Source organism: Phasianus colchicus, chromosome 10, assembly GCF_987193195.1.
Source record: "Phasianus colchicus chromosome 10, bPhaCol1.hap1.1, whole genome shotgun sequence".
NCBI lineage: Eukaryota > Metazoa > Chordata > Aves > Galliformes > Phasianidae > Phasianus > Phasianus colchicus.
In genome coordinates, this window is record NC_143445.1 from 1,778,675 (window position 1) to 1,800,447 (window position 21,773).

The 21,773-nt window shown below is 42.4% G+C and overlaps 1 protein-coding gene across 5 annotated transcripts in view; it reads left to right on the forward strand.

Annotated features, from left to right (window-relative positions):
• LOC116236404 (glypican-5-like) overlaps window positions 1–21,773 on the forward strand; it is a 432,491-nt gene that overhangs the window by 370,975 nt on the left and 39,743 nt on the right. The window contains exon 9 of one of the 5 annotated variants that reach the window (XM_090146955.1): window positions 3,273–3,419. The exons of the other annotated variants lie outside the window; for them this stretch is intronic. Coding sequence (XP_090003081.1) covers window positions 3,273–3,406 — 134 coding nt within the window. The 3' untranslated portion in view covers window positions 3,407–3,419. The remainder of the gene's footprint in view (window positions 1–3,272; window positions 3,420–21,773) is intronic. 5 annotated transcript variants of the gene reach the window in all.

Consider the following 21,773-nt stretch of genomic DNA (forward strand, 5'->3'; position numbering starts at 1 on the left):
TTTGGCCCAAATTGCTCAGGTTCATGAAACACACGTGGTGGGAGTCTTATTCTTTATTTTCTTCAGGTAAATGTGGAAGTTTATTTCCAAATTTACCATCTGAATGTATTAACATGGCCAAGATCTGAGAGTCTCTTCAATTTATCTCTAACAAAAATCTTGCAAGTATGTATTTGCTGACTCCCTCAGTGTATTTTCAGAGTTTCCATCAATCTCTATTCTAAAGATGTCCTTTGTCATTTGCTGCTTTTGCATTGTTGAAAGAAGTTGGGTTTTTTTTCTCCATGTCTAGCCATTCTAGGGTTTCTGCCATACATTATCATTTCTTTCCAAATTGCAGTCTGGACATGAAGATTTCCAGATTTCCAGATATTCTATCAATATTTCCTGATATCTGAGCACTTCATTTCTCAATCTGCAGTGGCATTATTGTATGTAGCAAGTTGCAAGCATGACCCAACTTAAGAGTTTTCCTGTAGAAGGCTGCTTGCTCAGGGAGATGTGCCATGTTCATCTTCTCTGAGAGTGAGGGGATAGGCTTCCCAAGACACAGAGTAGCAGAAATAGGAATTTTGAGGAGAGAAATCCCTGTCTATGGATGCATCTGACCAACATGCACAAGTCAAGCTTATGTTGACCCCAAATGTGAACTCGGAACAGAGAGAGCTGGAGGAACTGGTTCTAGAGAAAATGAAGTATTCCTAAAATATCAGTCATAGAAAGAATGGAATTGTGGAATAAAGCGAGTGAATTTGAATAATAGATATATTGCAGACAAGAGATATATGAGTGTAATACTTAAAATCTAATAGAAAAGGACCATTGTACTGAGGATCTTCTATGTTAAGATGTTAAGTAGTGTCACGGAGAGCCCAGCCCACCGACACTGTGCCTTGTACTTCAGTGCTGTGCTCTAAGCAATGAAAGGTCACTGCATCTGGAGGTGGCAACTTGAACATGAACCCAAGTTCAGCGCCAGGTTAGCATGGCTCCAGGGCAGAAGCAGCTCATTATCTAATGAGCAACATAAAGCAACAGGATTACAAATAGGGAATGTGGTTTTAATTAATTTGTTGCTGTGTTTCTGGGCAGACTGGGTGGTCTAGACCATTCATTCTCTTACCTAAAGCAGCCTGCTCTGCTTGGGGTCAGTCCTAACCGCACAGGTTCAAGCTCCTTTTGTGGCTTCCTTCTTTTGTGTTTCTTTCTCACACTGCTGTCCTGGGCTAAAAGCTTCAACGTGCCAGGCCTGAACTCACAGCACCTTCCTCAAGGCTGGCTGCAGGATCCTGCTGGCATTACCACAGCTCCTCCAGCATTCTCTGAATAAATCCCTTATTTGTTCTTTAGAGCAGCAGCAGGCTTTTGTGCTCCATTTGTAGAGCATGTAAGCTTGGTGGTGTTTTACCCAGGACTTGGCCTTCTGGCTGCTATTAAAAGTCTGACTTGAGCTCTTTGTGGTTAGTAAATAACTTGTCCATGTTTTCTGTAACAGTTTTTAATTTACAGATGAATATATTAGTAACTTCATATTTGGATTTTTAAGTAATTAGTCCAAGTTCAACACAATTGGAATGAATGCAAAGCAGCTGAATGCTACATGATTTTTGCACCTCACACTGGGCATTTAGAGATGAGGGCTGGCTTTGGCCATTGCAGACTTCTTTGGGGACCAGAGGAGTGAGTTGCTCACAGCCCAGCGTGCAGCCCTGACCTCAGTGTGTGTCTCTGGCAGCCAGGAGTAAACCTGGTGCTGTGGAGGTGGGTGGAGGGATGGGCACTGATCCTTTGTGCACTGGGCCATGTCACAGTCTAATGAAGCATAGCTCTCTGATTTCAAAACATAACAACTCCAGCAAACAGCTCCACTTCTCTTACCCATGGCAGTATCTGTTCACACCTCTTCTAGAGGAGCTAGTAAAAACTCTTAGAAAGCAAGGATTTCAGTTCTGTTCTGGAATAAGTCCTCACAATCCTGAAGATACTTGCATGGGCTGTTGCTAAAATGAAAAAGTCCTCCTCCATATTTATTCTCCCAACATAGCTGCAAAGTAGGGAACTAGCAGGTTCCTGTGCAGGCTGGGAAGGGACAGGCAGAAAACCTCTCATTTACCACAGCTACCACAGCAGACAAGGCCAAGGAAAGGACTCTACCTCCAGGAACACCAGCCAGGAGCCTGCACTGCAGGTGGGGTGTCCTCAGCACATAGACAGGAGGGAGCTGCAGCAGTGCAGGCTTGTTTGGTAGCTGCTTCAGGGGGAGCCTGCAGTTGGCAGTGTTCATCATCTCACTCATAATGGAGCCATTACACCACAATCACAACTCCGAATTGCAGCTCATAATTTTCAGTTTGTTTTCCCAGTTAGGTCATGTTTGATAAATGCAGAAATGTGTAGGGAGCAGCTTATCTCACATTGGCAATTTCTTTTTAAATGGGCAGCTTGGGTGTACGTTGCATGAAGATTTTTTTAATGTAAAAAGGGATTCTGTAACAAGCGTCCGCAGGTATCAGGTGGTGAACTCAAAGTGTCCACTTGTTGAGTACAACTCCTATAGGTTTTAGGCATCTGTTAGCTTGCAGCTGCTCAAGATTTTATAAGCGTGTGTATACACAGCTGTACTTGAGTATACGTGCAAAAATTTTGTCATATTAGATGTGCAATTCTTTGTAATGCTGCCCATGTTGTCTTAAAGACTGGCTTAAATTAATCTTAATAAAATTCTTCTGTAGGAAGTAAACAAAATTCCATTATCTGCTTCTCTCCAGACAAATGCATACACATGTCATTTGTTTAATTCATTATCTGCATCTTTGAGTTTAAGTGGTGCAAGCCAAGTTGCTCATAGCCTAACAGTGGTCTGGGAAGTACCAGTGGCAGTGCATGGCACGTCCCTGCCCCAGATTGTCCATTTCAGAATTACTCTGGAGAAGTTTTCAGCAAAAGGTACTTCAGCATGCTTGACTGGAAGATGGAAGTCATTCTTTTTCCCGTCTGGAGAATTTTTTGCCATAATAAAGCAGCATTCTCGGAAATGCTGAAGCTGAGCCAGCCTCCCAAGGCTGTCCCAGGAAACTTTGTCAACATTTTCAAACTTGGAAGCCAGACTACAAGCCATGCAAATATACATTTTAGGGCCAGATTTTCACAGGCACTTTCTAGCTGCAGATAGGAGAACTTCTGAGAGTACCCACACAAATCCCACTCAGACACCTTCTGACAACTGAGGGACATAAAATCATAAAGAAGAAATTTTCCTTCTGGTATTTCAGGTAGCACTTCTCCCAGAGGTGCAGTGTTCCACATCTCAGGAGCTGACTTGGCTAAAAGGGGAAGCCCAGCCCAGGGGATGCACATGGCAGTGAGCATGAGCCCTCCCTCCGCTACCAAGCACCATTCCCAGTGAGGACACTTGGCAAGTATGCAAAGCCAGACCTCGCGTGTCTGTCCTGGCCCCATGCCTAATGCTGTGTGCATAAGGCAGTTCTCTGAATGCCTGTAACAGGATCAAACTGCTAAAGTGTTCATCACAGCTACCACTCAGCAACAGTCACCCTTGGTTGGTGACTCATCTGTCCCCCCTTTTCCTTTTGCCACCCTCCACCTTTGTCCCTTCTGTTTGCCTTCTGGGTCTCCTGTTCTCACCCCAGTGCTGCCCTGTGTTCTTTTTCAGGGTTTTCTTTCTCAGTTCTTTCTTCTGCCACTGCCACTAATTTCTTGCTGTGGCACGGTCTGCTGTGCTTTCTGCTGCTGGATGAGTTTGAAAGTGCATCTCCCTTTCTCCAGGCTTCAGTCATCCAGTGCTGCCATCACTCATGCCCATGTTTGTATTCTCCATTCAGTTGTTCTCTGTTCCCAAGGTTCAGTCTGTATGTCTGCAAGCGTTCTGCTTTCGTCTTTCCCTCCCCATTACTAACTGCTACTGCAAGTGCACCCCAGCCCTAGGCTGACCTTCACCCAGTCCAACTCAGACATATAAAACAAAATTAGCCAGTATTGCATAATTCGATAAACAAGCCAGCCAGCAGATCCTGTAAACTGCAAGCTGTGCACCTACAGTAACATGACCTCAGCCCATTAAAATCACGTACTTTGCATCTGTTTTAGGATTTGTATAAAATGTTGTACAGAGAGACTTTATTAGAGCTTAGTAAACCAAAAGCTGGTCTTGGATTTCCATCTGTCAGGAGTTATTAGACTGAATGTGCCACAGGGGTTAAGAAGAAAGTATTAGAAGTTTGAAACAATGTTTGTTGAAACTGCTGATGAATTATATAAATGCACGCTGTTTATCATACTGCTGTCATCTTCGTAATGCAAAATGATGGGGAAAAATACACTCAGTGTAGAATCACACGTCAAGAAAAAAACTGATTATGCGACTAAACTGTTCTTGGCAATGTTTTACCACAGCAAGATGTAAACAAAACATCAGTGTGACGAAATTGCTATCAATTCCAGAGAGCTCTCACTTACCTGAAAGCTTCCGCAGGCACTGCCAGTAATGCACATTGCAGTGCTCTTACATGGAAAATGATGTTTTAATTCAGGGAGATTATACAGAAATTCTGGTGGCTGCTTTCAGTGGGTTCCTAAGCTGAAGTTATATTTCTTTGCAGTTGTGATGATAAAAGTGAACAATAGCTGCACTGTCTGTGCCATACAATTTCTTCACTTCAAACTGACTGCAAGGGCTTGCAAAAGGGAGCTGTTTCCCAAGGCAGCTAGCCGAGTCAGCTACTGCATTTCTGCCAGATTTGTGACTGAGCTCTGAACTGCTATTTTCTAAGTCACTAGAGAGCAGCTGAGAGAGGCGATCAGATGCTTTGTTGGCTTGCCCAGTGCAGGGAGAGCCAAAGCCTCTCAGGACAGGCTGCTACAACAGTGTATGTGGCATCAGGCATCGTGCACGTGCCATTCAGTCACTGTGAGAATGGGTTTTTGAAAGCTAGTTGACAAGTCTTTCAGCTGAACCAGTGGACACTTAAAATTGGCTCAAAACAAGAGTTGGTTGTCCAGTGTTCCAAGCTGTCCACTGCTTCTGTTTCTTCCCACACACAAGCCAAGCACTAGCTTACTAATTTTTGGTGGGAGAGCAGTTAAATGCCTTTTGTTTCTGTGTAGCAGAAGTACAAAACAGAAGTAAACATGTCTGAGAGTTATATTTAAATAAATATCTGCTGCCAAGGGAAGCACTTTCTTTCTGTTTGCTAAGCACTCTGAGATGGACATTGAAGCCCAACACAAGCTGTTTCTGCTCAGGCTGTCCATGAGGATCACCTTGCTGCTGATGCTGGTTGTACCAAACAGCCCTGTACTGTCTCCTTCCTAGACTGGATGGCTGAGATCCTTTTCCAGCTCCCCTACAGAGACATAGCCGAGTTTCAGCTGCATCAGGAAATCAAACCACCTGTTATCATTCAGAGTCTCATAACCCCAGTATAGAAATAGCCTTTCAACTGCTGAGTTCCATTCTCTTTGCATAGGCTTTTTCAGAGTCCTGACAGCTATGTAGAGGCATCTCCAGCAACACAGCAATGGGTGGGCAGCCTTTGGGTACTCCTGGTGGCCCTCGAGTACTGTGACAATTGTCAGCACACAAGTTGTCTTAGTGGAAGCTGATGCTTTACAAATACAGCCTATATTCAGAAGAGCATCTCTGGGAAAGCATTGAAGTGCACCTCTTCAATGTTAATAGAATTGAAGTACTGACTTGAAGAGTTTGGTGCAGTAAGGATTTTAATTAAAGTACGCTTTCTTCAATAATGTGCTTTAGATAAAATCAAGTCTCTTAGACAGCTTCAGTAAAGAAATGTTTCCCATAGTAGTTGGAGATACGTGGTGGAATTCTCTTTGATTTTAATGCGGATGTAACCCTTAATTTATTTTTCTTTCTTTCAGTACGTCTCTGAAAAATAAATTTTGGAGGAATTTTCTATTGTGTACATCCATTTATTCAAGTTTATCACTTCTTTGATGTCTTTTACAACAAATAATCAAATTCATGAGATTTCTGGTGCATTGGCAAGTGCTTACTTTCAGTTATTAATTATTCCAGAGATAAGACTTGCCAGCTAGCGGGTCTACTTGTATATACTAAATATGCTGCAGTAACATTTTCCTGTATAATATGAGCCCAACAAGACTTTTTAAAAAAAGAAGTTGCAATATACCAAACTTTTCACATATCCTGGAAGTTTATGAAGTTGCTAGAAACTGCACTGAATTTTCTTTCCAGCGGTGAAGAAGCCCCCCTTACATCTCTCTATGTGTGGAATTACAGAAGTTGTCCCATTAGTTGAGAAAACCAGATCAAGTGCTTTGTTCTGGTTTGACCTTTGATCAAGTGCTAACATGAAAAAGTTGAGTGGGGATTCAGTCAGACGGCAGCCTTACTGGGCGGGCGTTGATGAAAACTTCAGCAGTGCCTCCTGTGTTCTCTGTTTTGTTTTCTTAGACAGGAAAAAGAGCACTTCCTGCATTAGTTCATAGAAATCCTTCAGGGACAGTTGGTCAGGATTAATCTCTTTCCCACGGACAGGATGTAGGACATGCTTGCAGGACTATACAGACCCATCACTGCAGTGTATCCATCAGTTAGAAAGTGATTCTCTTGTCTCTACAACCTCCTGAAGCAGATAAATTCTCTCCCCACTTGCACAATGCTGGGAGTGGGGCTCAGGGGAGCCAAGATTGGCTGGGCTGTGTCTGTGACCCCGGGAGCTCTGCGTGCTCCTGTCCCCACAGTCCCCAAACTGGAATGCCTACGGGTCACTGGCAGACACTGGGGAGACCCAGCAGGTCTCCTGTAGCCTCTTTCAAAGTGTTCACCAAATCAGCATTTAGACTTTATTTCACTGGCACTGTGTAATCATGTAGTTAAGCAGAACAACTCATTTCCAGATCCCAATGTTAGGGACCATCCAGACCGCCAAACCCCCAATCTCAGTACATTACAGCCTAAAGGGGCTGAAGGGGAAACTTGCCTTTAGGTGTTTAACTGTTGGTCCAAAGCAGCTCTGGCTGTATGCAGGGCTCGTTCTCCATATTTGGCAGGAGTATATGCTTGTGAGAGAGGTCATTTCTTTGGGGGCAGTGCTGTGTTTTGCCTTCGGTCTCATTTTCTCGGGAAGTGTCAGAAGGTTTGCAGTTTATGCACATGTTGTATGGCTCTGACAGTGTGTCTATACTGCTACCAGAGGTGTCATTTTTGTAAGTCCATTTATTGCACAGTATGCATTAAAATTTGCTTCTTAGCTTGGCATTTGCTCAGACACTGCTACCCATGTTCTGGGGCTTCTGTTCTCCAAGAATGAGAAAGAGCAGAGAGCTCCTCTTAAGGGGAGTTGCAGTCAAATTGCAGCAGGAATAGTGTGCAGGACAGGCAGCAGTGTGCCTGGCCAGCTGTGACTGCAGCCCTGTTAGTCTTCCATCCTCAGCTCTTATCTGCTCCTGCAGTGCTGCACTGTGCAAGGGACCCAGCACAGCACGCAGCGTTACATCTGTCAGCAGTTAGCAATGCGCACATTGCATTCTGCTGCTACAATGACACATCATTCCCTTCATCTCTGAGGTTTGATGACACTACTATTTCAAATGCCAGTGTGAGTTTTTCTGTCCTTTCAAATAAAAAGGAATATTTGAACTACCAGAGAGGAAATGATTGGTGTCAAGTCAAAATACTGATAAGTTTGTTTCTAATGAATGCTACTCATCCAGCCAAGTTTGCTCCAGGAGGAGATGGCAGATTCAGGACTGAATATAATCCCTGCTATCAAAAGATAATTACGAGAGCAAATACCTGTCTGTATTCGTTTTCAGCTAGGTGCTGAGCAGAAAATGCCACCATGCAAAATGCTGGATAGGAAATAGAGAGGATTTCAGTGTTTTGTAACATATTTTCTTAGAGGTGATAAAAATGAAAGACACACCGTTTGCTTTTACAGATTTTTTCACTTTGAGCCAAACCAAAAAAAAAAACATTTCAGATGTGAACTTTCAGTCACTTGGCTCTTTGTAAGTGGTGAAGGCCAGAAGGAGTGCTGGGCATCCCTGCACCCCAGGTCTGTGTGTGGACAGCTGTGCTGGGGACAGGGCTACTGCTGGGCATCATTTGATGCACGCGCTCCTCCATGGGCCCAGTCTTTTCCTTCCTGGCATCACAGTTAACTCTGAATAAGAATTAAGTGCAATGGGGTTTTTACAGGGGAGTTCTGAAGGCTTATTTCCCCACAGGGAATCTTTTGTGCAATTACAGTGCCTAGTTCCAGAGGGAAAAAAAAGAATGTGTCAAAACTCTTTTTGGGATTTTGAGGTTTGATTAAAGGACTGTGCTCCTCTGTGCTCTTTTTTTTTTTTTTTTTTGTACTTATGCATAACAAAATATGATCCCCACCAGAGCACATAGAGAAGTTGCTGGTTACAAGCAAAAAGTGCCTTCAGCTTTCCTCTCAACAATGCTGTTAACTTCGTGCAAGACAGAGGCCCTTATTTTTCCCCAGATTATTCCAGGCACTTCTCCAGTATAAATAAGAGTAAGTAATTCATATCCTGAGATGTCAGAAATGTTTAGGGAAAGATTTTTCCCACCAAGCCATTTGGTTTGTGTGTTGGGCTGTGCTCTGTTCCCTGCTCTGTGGCTTGTGCCTTGTCACCAGGAGGAAGAGCTGCTTCCCTGCCCAGCCACTGGCCAGAAGCAAGCAGAAGATTATCAGAGGATAGGGTCAGGTACCATGACACCTTCTGTAATTCCTTTGGTTTGGGAGTGGGGAAAAAGCTTCTGATGCAGTCATACGGTGTGCAGCCATCCAACTGCACATCTGTGCTGAGAGGCAGCCCTAGCACTGCCTGCCGTGGATGTGCTTCCTCCACATCCCACATCTGAATTCTGGGCACTTTCTGTCAGATACGGAAGGGCAGAGAGCTGCCACTCCAGCTGGGACAAAGCAGGCGCAGTACAGGCACCTCCCTGTCATCTGGCAGGGCACAGCTGGAGGTGGGCAACCAATCTTGGGTCCCAACAGTAGCCTGCCTGCGGGGCTGTACACTGCAGAGCTTCTGAGCAGCCCACAGCTTGCCTCACTTCTGCCTCTGCTCAGTGTGCGTGCTCAGCTGTGTCACCTCTCTCCTTAGCGCCCTTCTCAGCTGAGGAGTGACTGCCAGCCTTGCTTCATGAAAGTGCTAACAAATCCAGTAGCCAGAGAAACTAGAGCAAAGGGGATGGCAGCAATGCCTTGATCTATTCGTTTGATTTATATTAGAATGGGTTTATAATGTCTGTAAATTATTACTTTTCCAAGAGATATCTAAACAAGTAAAATAGACTGCTCTGCATGCTCCCACATATCCTAAAGCTGTGTGTGTATGCGTGCAAATGAATTTCTTCACCTCCCCTAGCCAGCTGCAGCCATAAAGGCCCAGTGGCTGCGCAGCATGGCAGTCCCACCCCTAGTGCTTGTATGTGGAGAAGCCCTCTCTATTCACTTCCCTATAGAGCAGACACTAATGGGAGATTCTCTATAGGTCTTTAACCACCTTTTACCTTCTAAACCAGATGATGCTTACAGTTCTGTGTTCTGATCAGTCAGACCATATGTCTCAGATGCAAGATGAGCGCAAAGGTTTCACATTCAGGCACTCCCTTGAGATCTCTTTGAGCAAGAACTTTGCATACCAGCAGAGCTCCCTGTGCCAGCACAGCCTATCACAGGGAAAGGCTGAGCCGTGTGGGTGCTGTTGTTGGTAGCATAGGCCTAGAACAAAAATAAGTGAGTATTAGCAAGTAAGGGAATAGGGGAAAGTGCAAAGACAACAGTAATATTAAACATGTACCAAATGGCCTTAAAATGTTCATTGCATTGTATACTGAGTCAGGCATAAAGTTATCTGAAGATGACCATTCCATATAACCTGAGGATAATAACCCTCAAGATGTAGCAGGCAAAGCAAATTACTCCCTCTCTCCGTATTTGCAGGCCACATTTGTTGTATATGTTGCATGGGAATCTCCAGATGCTGAGGCATATGTTGTCAGTGGGTGCCTTCACTTCTTAGAGGGAGGTCAGGTGGCCCTGTGACTTCTTACAGAAACGAAGAATTTCGGAATTAAATAATAACTGCCTGCAGTAAGCTTGAAGTGTTTCAGGAACATGGAATCATTTGTCTCCATCGTAGGAAATACTAAAAAATCACCATCCACACACCAAATACCAATCTCATCTAACCTTCTTTGTTACATCAGATAGGAAACTTCCAGAGGCTGCACGATTTGGGGGAGGCTATTTTATCTTTTATCTGCTCAGTGCCTGTTTGCTGACAGCTTTCTGCAGTATATCAGTGCTTTTGGTAGTTCCTACTGCACCTCACATCAGCAGAAACTGTGATATTCTTGTATATACATCTGATCCTTTTTCTTCTAAGAACCGTAACATCATTCAGCCGTTCATCTTTTATGAGTTTGATGTCCATCCTGTGCTTAGCCAGATCTACCATTCAGTTTTGCTGCTCCCCAGGTAAACAAAATAAATGATTGTTTGTGGGCCAGATATTCCCAGTTCTCTATAACTCATGATATGATTGTGCTTTAGAACTTTAGAACAGTTCTCATTGAATATTGTAGGATTGTAAACTGTAGAACCCCTCATTAAATATTGTGGGCTAGGAGTCATGATCCACATGTGAGCTACTAATCTGAAATCCAGCATGATATTATTTATGCAATTTGTGTTGATTTGGGGATAAGGCAAATTACTTTTTGGTAAATATCTGGATTTAGAATGAATTAACATCTGCCTACATCAGCCTGGGGATTGAAGGATGCAGATATATTGCTGGCTCAGTGTAATTGCAGGTTTCCTCTGTGACCACCACCTACATCATTTTAGTCTTTTTATTGGCTCAGTTATCTGATCTGAAAAACGGGAACAATGCTTCTAGGAGTGCTGCCACATTTATTGTTTGTAACATCTGTTAGGACTCTAGAATGAAGTTGTTGCCACTTCTTCCATTCATTTTAATGGAATTAGTGTCAAAATGGCAATGCTTTGATATAAGAACTCCTGCGATCCCTCAGTATCTGCTTTAGGAGGCCAAAATATTTGGCAGCTGCCAAAATGGTTTTCCATCTGCCCAGGTCTTTTCTCTTTAACACATGTTTTATAGTGCTGAGTAACTGTATTCATTTCAGCTTATGTCATCTTGGATCTTTGCTCAGGCCAGACTGAAACACCCCAGTTCACAGTGAGTGGAACCAGGCTCCATAAGCAGTCTCACTGGTTTCAGAAGGGCTTTCACTGACACGTTGTTCTGTTCATTGTTGAGAAGGGGAACAAATACTACAGCCTGCCCTGTACAGTGAAAGCAACATAAACGGGGGGGTAAGGAGTAGGAACTGCAGAGACAAGGAAACCTTTCATAAAAAAAACATGCAAAGAAACTGTGATTCATCTGAATGCCTTAACTCTAAAGAAGAGCTTTGACTGGCAAATGATAGAATATAGTATAGAAGCTGGCATCTGTAGTAAGGCAGAATTTAGAAAGCTCATTCTAAATAAGACCATAAATTATTTGTCTTCTGTACCATAAATTTTACTCAAACACTGTGAATTCAACTGAAGTATGACTTTAGCCACTAAATAATTCTAGGATTTAAGGGATGTGGTGCTTCTGGGAGGGAGGCAGGGGCTTGCTTGGTCTTGTAACATTCATTTTTCAGTCATGTTTTACAGGCAGACCTTTTAGAACTCATGTGATGCACCAGCAGCACAGCTTCAGAGCTATCGAAGAAGAGCACTGTTACACCTGGGTTAAAAGATTAAAGTCTGAAAGTGATGTAAAGTTTTAAAACTAGAAATGTTTGTGTGTCTGCTAATCTGCCTGCAGGCTTTCTGTCCCCATGCCCACTCCAGGTGTGTGTCCCTGTTGTGCCATCCAGCTGGTACTGCAGGGCAGCAGTGGGCCATGCTGGGTGCACATGTGATGCTGAAGATCTGCTTTCCCCCAGCTATCTTGCTACCTGAACCAAAGAGAAGCTTGTTAATGGTGGAAATGGGAAAAAAAATACTGGTTGCTGTTCACATCTGTAGTGAATACTGCTGCTGGCCTGTTCTTGGTGCAATGGTGTGGGCTGGGGGTTCTCCCTGGTGGGCACCCAACTGATACTGACCTTGATGAAACACGCGGTGTTCAGTCATCTCCATGCCAGCTGCTGTATCGTGCCCTGGTAGCAGCTACATTGGAACCCAACTAGGCAGAGCGTGGCTGCTCCTGTCATTTGGCAGTGTGCTGCCTGGAAACCTGAACAACAGGTGGGTTTGCTCTGAGCTGCATTTCAAGGGTTCAGTTTTAGTGGGCGTTAGTTGGACATTTTGCCTAAAAATAAGACAGCTTACTTATACACTCCCTTGGAAAAAGCAGTAGGCTGATGTTCGCAATTGCCCATTTCCTATTATTTCATTTGTGAAGAAGGTAAGCTGGTGGAAGTTAAACAATCTAAATCTTGTGCCTGCTTTATCATTGCCAAAGCTTTACCACTCAGAATCCCCAATTGAAGTAGTCGTGTCTGCAGTTTGGGAGGGGAGGGAAGAAGTGTTTCCTTTTCAACGTGTACACAAAATTTGGTAATGATTTTTTACCAGGCTGCCACTGCCTGCTCTGCTTCCATTTTCAACAGACTGTCTCGTAAAGGGGAAGAATTAAAGCACCAGTAGTATTCAAATTGGCATGCAAGTCACACTTTTGGTCACATTTGGGATTTTCCAACATCTTGAAATTTTCCTGGATAGCAGCTAAAGCAGAGAATAAGCTCTTGGTACAATCCATAAGCATAATTAGTTGTTTAATGGCTTTAAGACAAGCTCAGGTTTTAGTTATACCAAAATCAGTCCAGTTCCAATAATCTTTCCCTAGAACAACATATTACTATATTGGAGACAAAGCTCAAATAATTCATGTTTTCTTTAGCATGAAAAATAAATTGAGACTGCTTAGCTGCTGCATGTTGCTACGTTTTGAACTACTGCAGGTCCATAGCCCATATCCTTATGCAGAAAGACATTTGTTGTTTCTATAGTTAGAAGGTGAAAGAGCAGGATTTAATTGTAATTAAATAGAAAAAAATAGGAAATTGAATGTCTTAAGGAAACCCATGAGGAGAAAAAATAAATAAAAATTTGGCTTGTGATTTTAAGGAAAAGAGCAGCCCATGGACTTGTGAGGTCTTACAGCTATTGTCTCCCTCGGGTTACAGCTGTGCAGGATAACATGCTCAGAAAATAAAAAAAAACATGTGACAGCAAAGCCTCCAAATCTCATGTGCTGGAGGTGCCGGTGACACACAGTGCATCCAGCCACATGCCCAGCTCATTCCTTGCTGAGGAATTCAGGAGCTGAGCCTTTCAATCCACTCTCCTTGGCAGTACTGCAGGATTACTGAGGCTTTGAAAAGCAGGATTGTTCTGAAAAGGAGGTGGCATTCCCAAGCAGCCATTTGCAGGGCTATTGCACATCCCCGTAACACGGGGCCACGTGTGCACACACATCACAGCCACAGCTCTTTTCACTGCCTGAGCACCGGAATGAATGCCAGAGAATTAGAAGGAACTGGCCAGCCTTCAAGATTTCTTCACAAGGACTTCTGAATCAGCTCCTGTACTCTGTACTCTCATGTCTGTGTGTCTGGTAATTTGCTCTACTTTATGTATGCTCTGTTCATCATACAGATTGGCTTTTCTTTCTGTGGTAGTTCCTCTTACTTTGCCAGCACCTTGCCATTTGCAGCTTTCATGCCTATTGACAGCATTTTGTCAGCCATAGCTGCCGATGTATATTCCTTTTACAAGGAATTGTTCACCCTCAGTTTTTATAGATAGCTACAGATTTCATCACAGACTGATTGAATAATTTGTTTTCGTTTGCTTTTCATGTGGAATAGATTCAACAAAATGAATAATCATTGGAAGATTGAAAACAGAGATGAGGAAGCTTTTCTAGTGCGTACCAAAGCCATTCCTGTGCATCTAGCCTGGTTTGTATTACCTTCAATGAGGGAGTTTTGCAGCTTCCCATAGGCAGCTCCCTGGGCAGCTCTAACGCTGTGCTCAGCCCCAGCACACCGCCCAAAGATTATTTTCTTCTTCTGTTGATAACACTTTGCTTCCCCAAACTCAGTCATAGGAACATGAGCAATGAGCCTGTCAGTAAAGCTCCAATTACAAATTTATAAGTTAACCAATTTGTTTCTGTTTTTGTAGTGGAAACTAGCACAAATGCAGAAGAGAGCCAGCCTCAGCCCCTACTGAATTGATCCTTACACAAACTAGACTGCTGACCCTTAGTATTTTACAAGAAAACTGTTTTTAGTGTTGCATTGGAAAGTGCTGTCATCCCACAGCATTTTTTTTCATTTATTATTATTGTCAGAACTAAACTGCTTCTTGATATTCAGTGAGGTGCCACGATTTCTAGCAGAGGAACAGATGTGATTTCTTCTCCCACGCCACAGCTGGAAATGAATGCTCTGAGTGTTGCCAACTCTCATCTCGCAGTATCTTCCTCTTCACAGAACAGCTGTGTCAGAACCTATGGATTGTTGTGGCTCAGTGACATATCACAGGAGTAGCTATGTTTCCTATTAAACAGATTATCATGACTTCCTTTAAGCTTTGAAGATGTCATTAGTTAGCACTGCTTAAGTTGCCAAGTCAGTGATGGAAGGGCATTGTTTAATGCGTATGCCAACACAGATCGGTTGATCGTGGTTCTAAATGAATGGCCAGAAATCCTTCAGTCTTATTGCTTTGAATGTTCTTGATCTCAATTTGTAACTAGATGGGTACAAATCTATGGCATTTCTAGTATATTTGATTGCAGCCTTGCTATATAGATGGTAACTTGGTAACTGCTCCAGATACCAGTAAATGTTGGGTTGGAATTAAATCTAAATCACCCACCATTGTTCTTTACTGTCCTTTATTTATCAAGGTAAATTTCTTCCCATGTTTGATTTACTATTAGTCTTGATTTGACAGTAGTGCAGGAATATCTCATTCAAGATAGCTACCCTATGATCCTTGGCTAGACCTGCATAAATTACTAAATTATTAAAACATGTTAATGTTTTAAAGTGCCTAAACAGGTTAGTAAATAAATTGGAGGTTGCAAATATGTTCTGAGCTCCTTGTGCTTTTTATAGGAACTGGTTAATTGCTCAGAGAACAGCACTCATCCAGCAGTGATTAGAAAGACTCCTCCATTCACACTACACTGTCTCTGCCAGTGTGGGAAACTATCACCTCTTCTTTGTAACACACCAGTCTTTATGAACTTTACTTCAGATCTCTAACCTATCCTTAAATTAGGTCACTTTTTCCCCAGCTAGCTCAGTAGGCAACCCTTTTTCCATCAGCTGGCTCCAATTATATGATCCTCATGTGCTATCTCTGACTAAATGCTCTTTGAAGTTAGAAAGTGAAAAGATGCCCTTGGTAAGCTACTTTGATTCAATTGCTTCAAACAGAGAGATTGCTGTTGAGATATAAAGGTTAATTTCACCCATCTCAACTCAAGTTAAACAAGAATTTAATGAAGTCCAACAGATGCTGAGTATACTACTCCTGATATCCCTGTTTTTCCAAATTCTTTACCCAAATTCTTTACCTTGATGATGTTTTTTCTAGCAAACTATATGTTGGTTGGCCTAGATTTTTGTAAGATCACAGAAGCCAGGGATGAGCCTACTGAGAGCAATCTAAGATGCTTAGTATGCTTTGAAAAATATTAACTGCTTGCTTTAATTGCTCAGTGCGAGACCAGTGTTCCCAGTATATGCTGAACACTGCGAGGAATTGTCCTATACCTAGCATGACAGACGTGCAGCTAAGCACGTGGCCAAGCCCAAAGAAGTGTTTGTGCTGTTTCTGTTTTGGCTCTGACTGAAGTCTGACTCGAGGGCAGGAGCAGCACTGCAGAAGTAGAGAAGCTGGGCTCAAACCCTTACCCCACAGAAGAATAAGCAACATGGCGTGACATGTATCAATTAAAAATACAAAGTCTTTTATTAAAAAGGAAACCCCTTCATGATCCCAAGCGTGTAACTGACTTGCAGATCAGATCTTCCAGAATGCTGGTGCCATAGCAAGTGGAAGGGTCTCTGACAGCCTACGATGTCAGTGATATGCTGCGTAAGTAGATTGTGACAGTCAAATTTACGGCAAAATTCTGTTATATCAAGATTGAATCTGCATGCAGAATACAGTTTGCTATGTCTTAGCATCCAAAGGCTGTAGCATAGCAGCCCCTGAGAGCAGGTTCACATCAGAGATGTTAATTGTTCCCAAACATCGGGCAAGTAATCTGCATTTTGAAGAGGCTCTACATGGGCATTTCCATAATTTATGTTTTACAAAGTCCACTGATGCATATTTGCATAATAGACCACAACAGTGCCAGCAGGTCCATTGCAGCACATGGTGTCAGCTTTCATGATGTTCCAGTGGGTTTTTCCCTTTATTGGAGCTCTTATGACACAAAGAACTTGTCAATAACTGATACATCTCAAAGAGAAGACTGAGTGCCTGTCAAAGCTTCTTTGGCTGTATTGGCAGCACACACAAATCAAGCTACATGTGCAGTCACCTAAGAAGTGTTTTGCATATATCCATGCCAATTCTGTGCATAGAAACAAGTGAAGATGATTTATATATTTACTGTATTTAGGGCCTTAGCTGACCTAGATAGAGCAGTCCATTCCTTCTCTTGGAGTCTCCCATCACACTTCACTCACTTGCAGCAATATCCTGATGCTTTCAGGCTTTCCAAATTCTTCCTGCTTAAAAAATTAAGTTATTTTCTCATCACCACTCTCAGCACCTGATCACAATCCAGTGGAGAGGTGCTGCAGGTGCCAAGAGTAGGTGTCTGGCAAACAGTCTGGCGTTATCACTAGTCCCACCTGGGCAGTCAACCTTGAGCATCTGTATGGAGAAGCCAGCTGAAAGCTTGAGGTCTTTGAATCCCAATGCAGTATTTATCACTCTCAAAACGCCATGGTTGATTTTTTTTTCCTTTTCATGATAGAATTAATACCTTAAGGAGTTAGATGTGTGGGATTGTGGCCAGAAGTGATTCTTCCACATGGCTAAATGGGAGAGACAAGTAGTTTCCACTTTGTCACTGCTTACCAATGTAAAGTTGAGCAACGCTGTAAATCTGGGAAAGGGAGAAGGTTTATAGCCTTCAGTATGTCATGTACCACACTGGGCTAAGCTAAACTCAGTGCTGCTACTTTTGATGTAGATGTCTCTCATTAAATTGGCAGGAACATTTTGCCTCACTCACCTGGGACAGAAGTAGGGAATGGAATCAATGCCAGCCCTGGACAGGAATTTCCTTCCCTTAATTTGATGCATAGGCTGAGTGTAGTCTTCTGCGTGTCCTAGCAGTTCTGCTTCATTTTGTAAGACATTTTATTAGAAAAGTTTGGGTTTTTTACCCTTGGTTGTGTATCTCCTTTACATTTGTGTCTTTGTGGATATTCTTTATTCTGCTAAATGTGATAAGGGTTCATCAGATCCTCTGCATGCTATTAATAAGATAATGCTTTTAAGCCTTCAGTATTTTTACATGAAACATGTTCTTCTTCTGCAGATATTCAGTAGAGTGATGGCTCTAATCATCCTCTCTGTCAATAACTGTCAGCTGTGACAGAGCTGGGATTCTGGTTGGCTGGATAAGCCTAGCAATGTGAAATAGAGGATATGCATGCTAAATATTTGCCACATTAGAAAAGAAGAAAAGACTAATTTAAACTTCCCATACCAGAGGCAAAGCAAGTCTAATGCCATGATATTTTCCGTAGCTGCTCTTGGTAGTAGGTCTAAAATTATTAATCTAGGATAATATCTTGCCATCATTTTTTATTTTATTTTATTTCAGTCATCACTGAAATGAAAGGTTGGAAAGATTCAAATAAATAAATATTTCCTACCTGTTTACTTAAGGACCAGAGCTATCCATTGGCATTATAACTGATCTTTTATTCATATTAACAGAAATCAGATGATGTGTGGATTGATGTGATTTCAGTGTCTATTCCATAATTAAATATCAATTGTGATTTTATCCTATTAGAATGTATCTAAAAGATTATTCATATAAGGTTCTGTTTGTGCTGAATAAATAACAGAAATACAAGAAACATTTGAAACTTTCAGTGCTGCCATCATTAATGTGAAGGAAATGGGAATCCAATCATTTAAAAATCTTACCAAAGGAATTATGTCTGTCGATGTTTTTAAGAGAGCAATGAAATAAGTGGAATAATTTGACTGGCTTTTAAAGAGTGAAGAATGATGAGAGAACATCATGTTTGCAGGGAGAAAGGAACCCCTGAGATGTCTTGTGGAAGCGTTTGCAGTTGGCTTTCTGTGGTCGTCTTGCTGGAAGTCAGTGCCTTGTTTCTGGTTACTATGTTCTGGGATTTAGTTGGGCTGCTTGAAATGTTTGTGTTGAATCCATCCTGCCTTGCAAAACCAGCTGTGAGCTGAAAGGGTTTTGCCTTGAGACACCGGGCTCTTTGGTGAGAGGGGAATTCTGTGGTTTACTTTCCACTGCCCATTCCTTACAGAGACATCTGCCGATGCTGAAATTGGAGAGCGTGGATCTCATCTCCATGCCCTCCTCAGCATCTCTCGTGGAGGGAGTCACAGACCTCACTCAGCAGCAGAGACCAATTCCTCGTGCCTCTTCTTTTTGCTTACCTAATTTATATACTGGTACTTCATTTGAATAATTCCTTCCAGGATATTTTGGTCCACAAAATCACATTGCCCTAGGTTAGACCTAGGTGCAGAGAGCTCATAACAATGTTGCAGAGCCTGTTTCAGTCTGAGACCCCTTATTTGACTGGGTAATGCACAAGAGACCTGGGTTCACGCACCCCCTCCTGAATCAGCCACGAGAAGGATTTGAACCCAGTTGCCTTCCACCATGGTTTCAACTGCTGTCCTTGTTTGCAGATGGTAGTCTGCTCTCCCACTTTCTGGTGTGACCCGCAGGCCCATGCCGATGAGGGCTGGCCGAGAGGAGCGCTGGTGTCCTTCCTCCACCTCCATCGCAGTGCCACAGAGCTGTCAGCTCCCTGGGCCTGGGTGCACGAGCAGCAGCAGAAACAGTCATGGCTTCTGGGGAGGAGAACAGAAGCACCTGGGCACTGTGCCCCTGTGGTGCAACTACTGCAGGGAGGATGCTCTGAGAACCTCAGTGCAAAAATACTTGGCTCTGGCAGCCACATTGTCACGCACAGAGTTCTTGGCGCGTTGGTGCGGCTCATGCACCAAGTGGTTGTAGTACGTGCAAACCTAGTCATCCTCTCAAGCCGTGTGGCTCTTCCTCATCTTGGGCCTGGAGAAACTGTCAAGGGTGCTTGTCTGATTTGTGTTTTCAGCAGAGGGAGAAGCTGCTGTTCAGATATAGGCCTCAGGACTGAGAGACATATGCTGGTGGGTAATATATTTATTCTGGTGGCATCAACTTTGCTTCAAGTTAAGCTGTTCCGTTCAGATCCTTGCTGTAAGTTGAACTTACTTTGCTACAAGTGTAAGATCATATCCAACCTTTTTATAAAATGAAGCTTTGTCTGCTTAGAGCTGTAGAGCTAAATTAAAAATACAGTTACAAATGTCAATTGCAGATGCAATTAGCAGCTTATGAAAAGGCTGGATATTTGTTACATGTAAATTTTAAAGCAGGTAAAGATGCAGTTTCCCCTTAAGGGAAAGATCTTCTACAATACATACTCTTTCTCTTCTCAAGAAGAGAAGGAGTTGTCTGGGGGAGAGGAGCTGGGATGACTTTAAATGTTTTGTACTCCCTTTCAAAATAAGTTTATGTTTTCCTCATATACAATTTAATTAAGCCTTCAATTTGACCTTTGTATTGAGCAATAAAAGTTAACTGGGAAAGATGTGGGTAGAATGAGAACACAAACAAAGCATGCCCTGCGTCAGCCAGTGTGAGAACTGTTTCCGTAACCAGAACTAATGAGATCATCAGGACAAAAGCAACAGCCAAAGCATTTTCAATTATTACTAATATTTTTCTTCCTTGAGCCAGTTTATATTTTTCTTAATTACACAGCTTTGAGCTGTGGCGTGATATTTAGCAGATGCCTTCGGCACTTGGCGTGCTGATCACTTGCACACTCCAGACTGGCAGGGGTACCTAATCTTTGAAGTCTAGAGTGCACATTCATCTTCAGCTATAAAGGTCAGCCCTGCATTCCTCGCATCCCCCCAAACTCCCATTAAGTTTAATAGGAGTTTTGACCACACGAGGCATGCAGTATCAGGATCACTCTCTGTCTTCTGGATATTACCAGTGAGGCATGTACAGAATTTCTAAACATAACTAATTAATTGCACCACACAGTGATGGCAGAAAGCTGTCACGGAGCTTTTTAGTTGTTTCTTTCATTACAAGAAAGTTACGATAAAAGTTCAACAGATTTACTGGGAACATCATGTTTCGCAGATACTTCCATGCTGTGTCTTAGGATATCATGTCAGCTGTGCTGTAGTATGTATGAGGTATCTGGCAAGCTAAACAAGCTTAAGCATACAACCACAAACATGTGCCTAGGACTAGACTAAAAACAGATGTTTCCAGGAAATGTAAAAGATGTTTGACATGTTTTAAGTCTATACTTTCAGCTTGTCTGCATTTGAATAAGTCTTATATTAATATAAACAAAATGACTAAACCTTTTCTTGCCAGTGACTGACAGATTAATGGAACTATTGCTGAATCACACAAGGTTTGTTAGGTTAGATTATTTCTTTCCTAGAAAAAGATGGAGTGTTCTGTTTTGACATATACCATTTTAGGGGCTGAGGCACTTATGCATGCGGGCTTACTTTTCAGCCCTCAGAACAAAACATATATTATTATGGCTCATGAAAATCATGCAGGGTTTGCTATGGTAGCTGTATATCAAAAGTCAAGCAAATATAGTGATGGGTTTCCTTACACTAGTACAGCTAAGATTTATTTTCATTTATTTATATTTTGGATTTCCATATATATAGACAACAGATCGTTTGTGAATGGAGGAGGAGTTGCCACTTAATCTAAGTGTGGCTTCCAGGCATCTGACATCTCAAATTGTCTTGCAGTTGTTCCTGACTCTTCTTTATTGTTTTTTGTTTTTTTTTTTCATTGTTACCTTTGACTCTTTTTTATAACTGCAGCTCCTGAAAGTCCCGGGCAGTGTTATTTCTTGAGGAGAGTGGCTATGGTTCTTCTCACCCCGGGGGAACTTAAATTCAGAATGCACAAAGTGTTTGAGAAATAAAGTAGTTCACTTGCTGTCCTACAGGGAGGAAGTGATCTGCCACAGATCCCCCTTCTCTTCCAGTCTCCTTAAAAAGAGAAACAGAATGACTGCAGAGCTAAAACTAAACAGACTGATCAACCTGCATAATTTTGACTCGTGTTACATAGCGGACGATGGCAAATCCCACGTTTTGACAGTTGTATCATGAGTTCATCACATGCTGGGAGTTCTCACATTCCCATTTCCACGGTGTTCCAGTTTCCATGTCTGCTGCAGCTGTAACTGGAAATAATTAGTGCTGATCTTAATGTCAGGATAATAGATTATTTGGAAATTGCTGTTACATTTTATGGTGACAGCATTGTTTTGCAATTTCAGAGTTCCTTCCTTTGAACACGTAGAAGTAATTTCAGCTTTTGCTACCAGAGGTGATAAAAAGCTAATA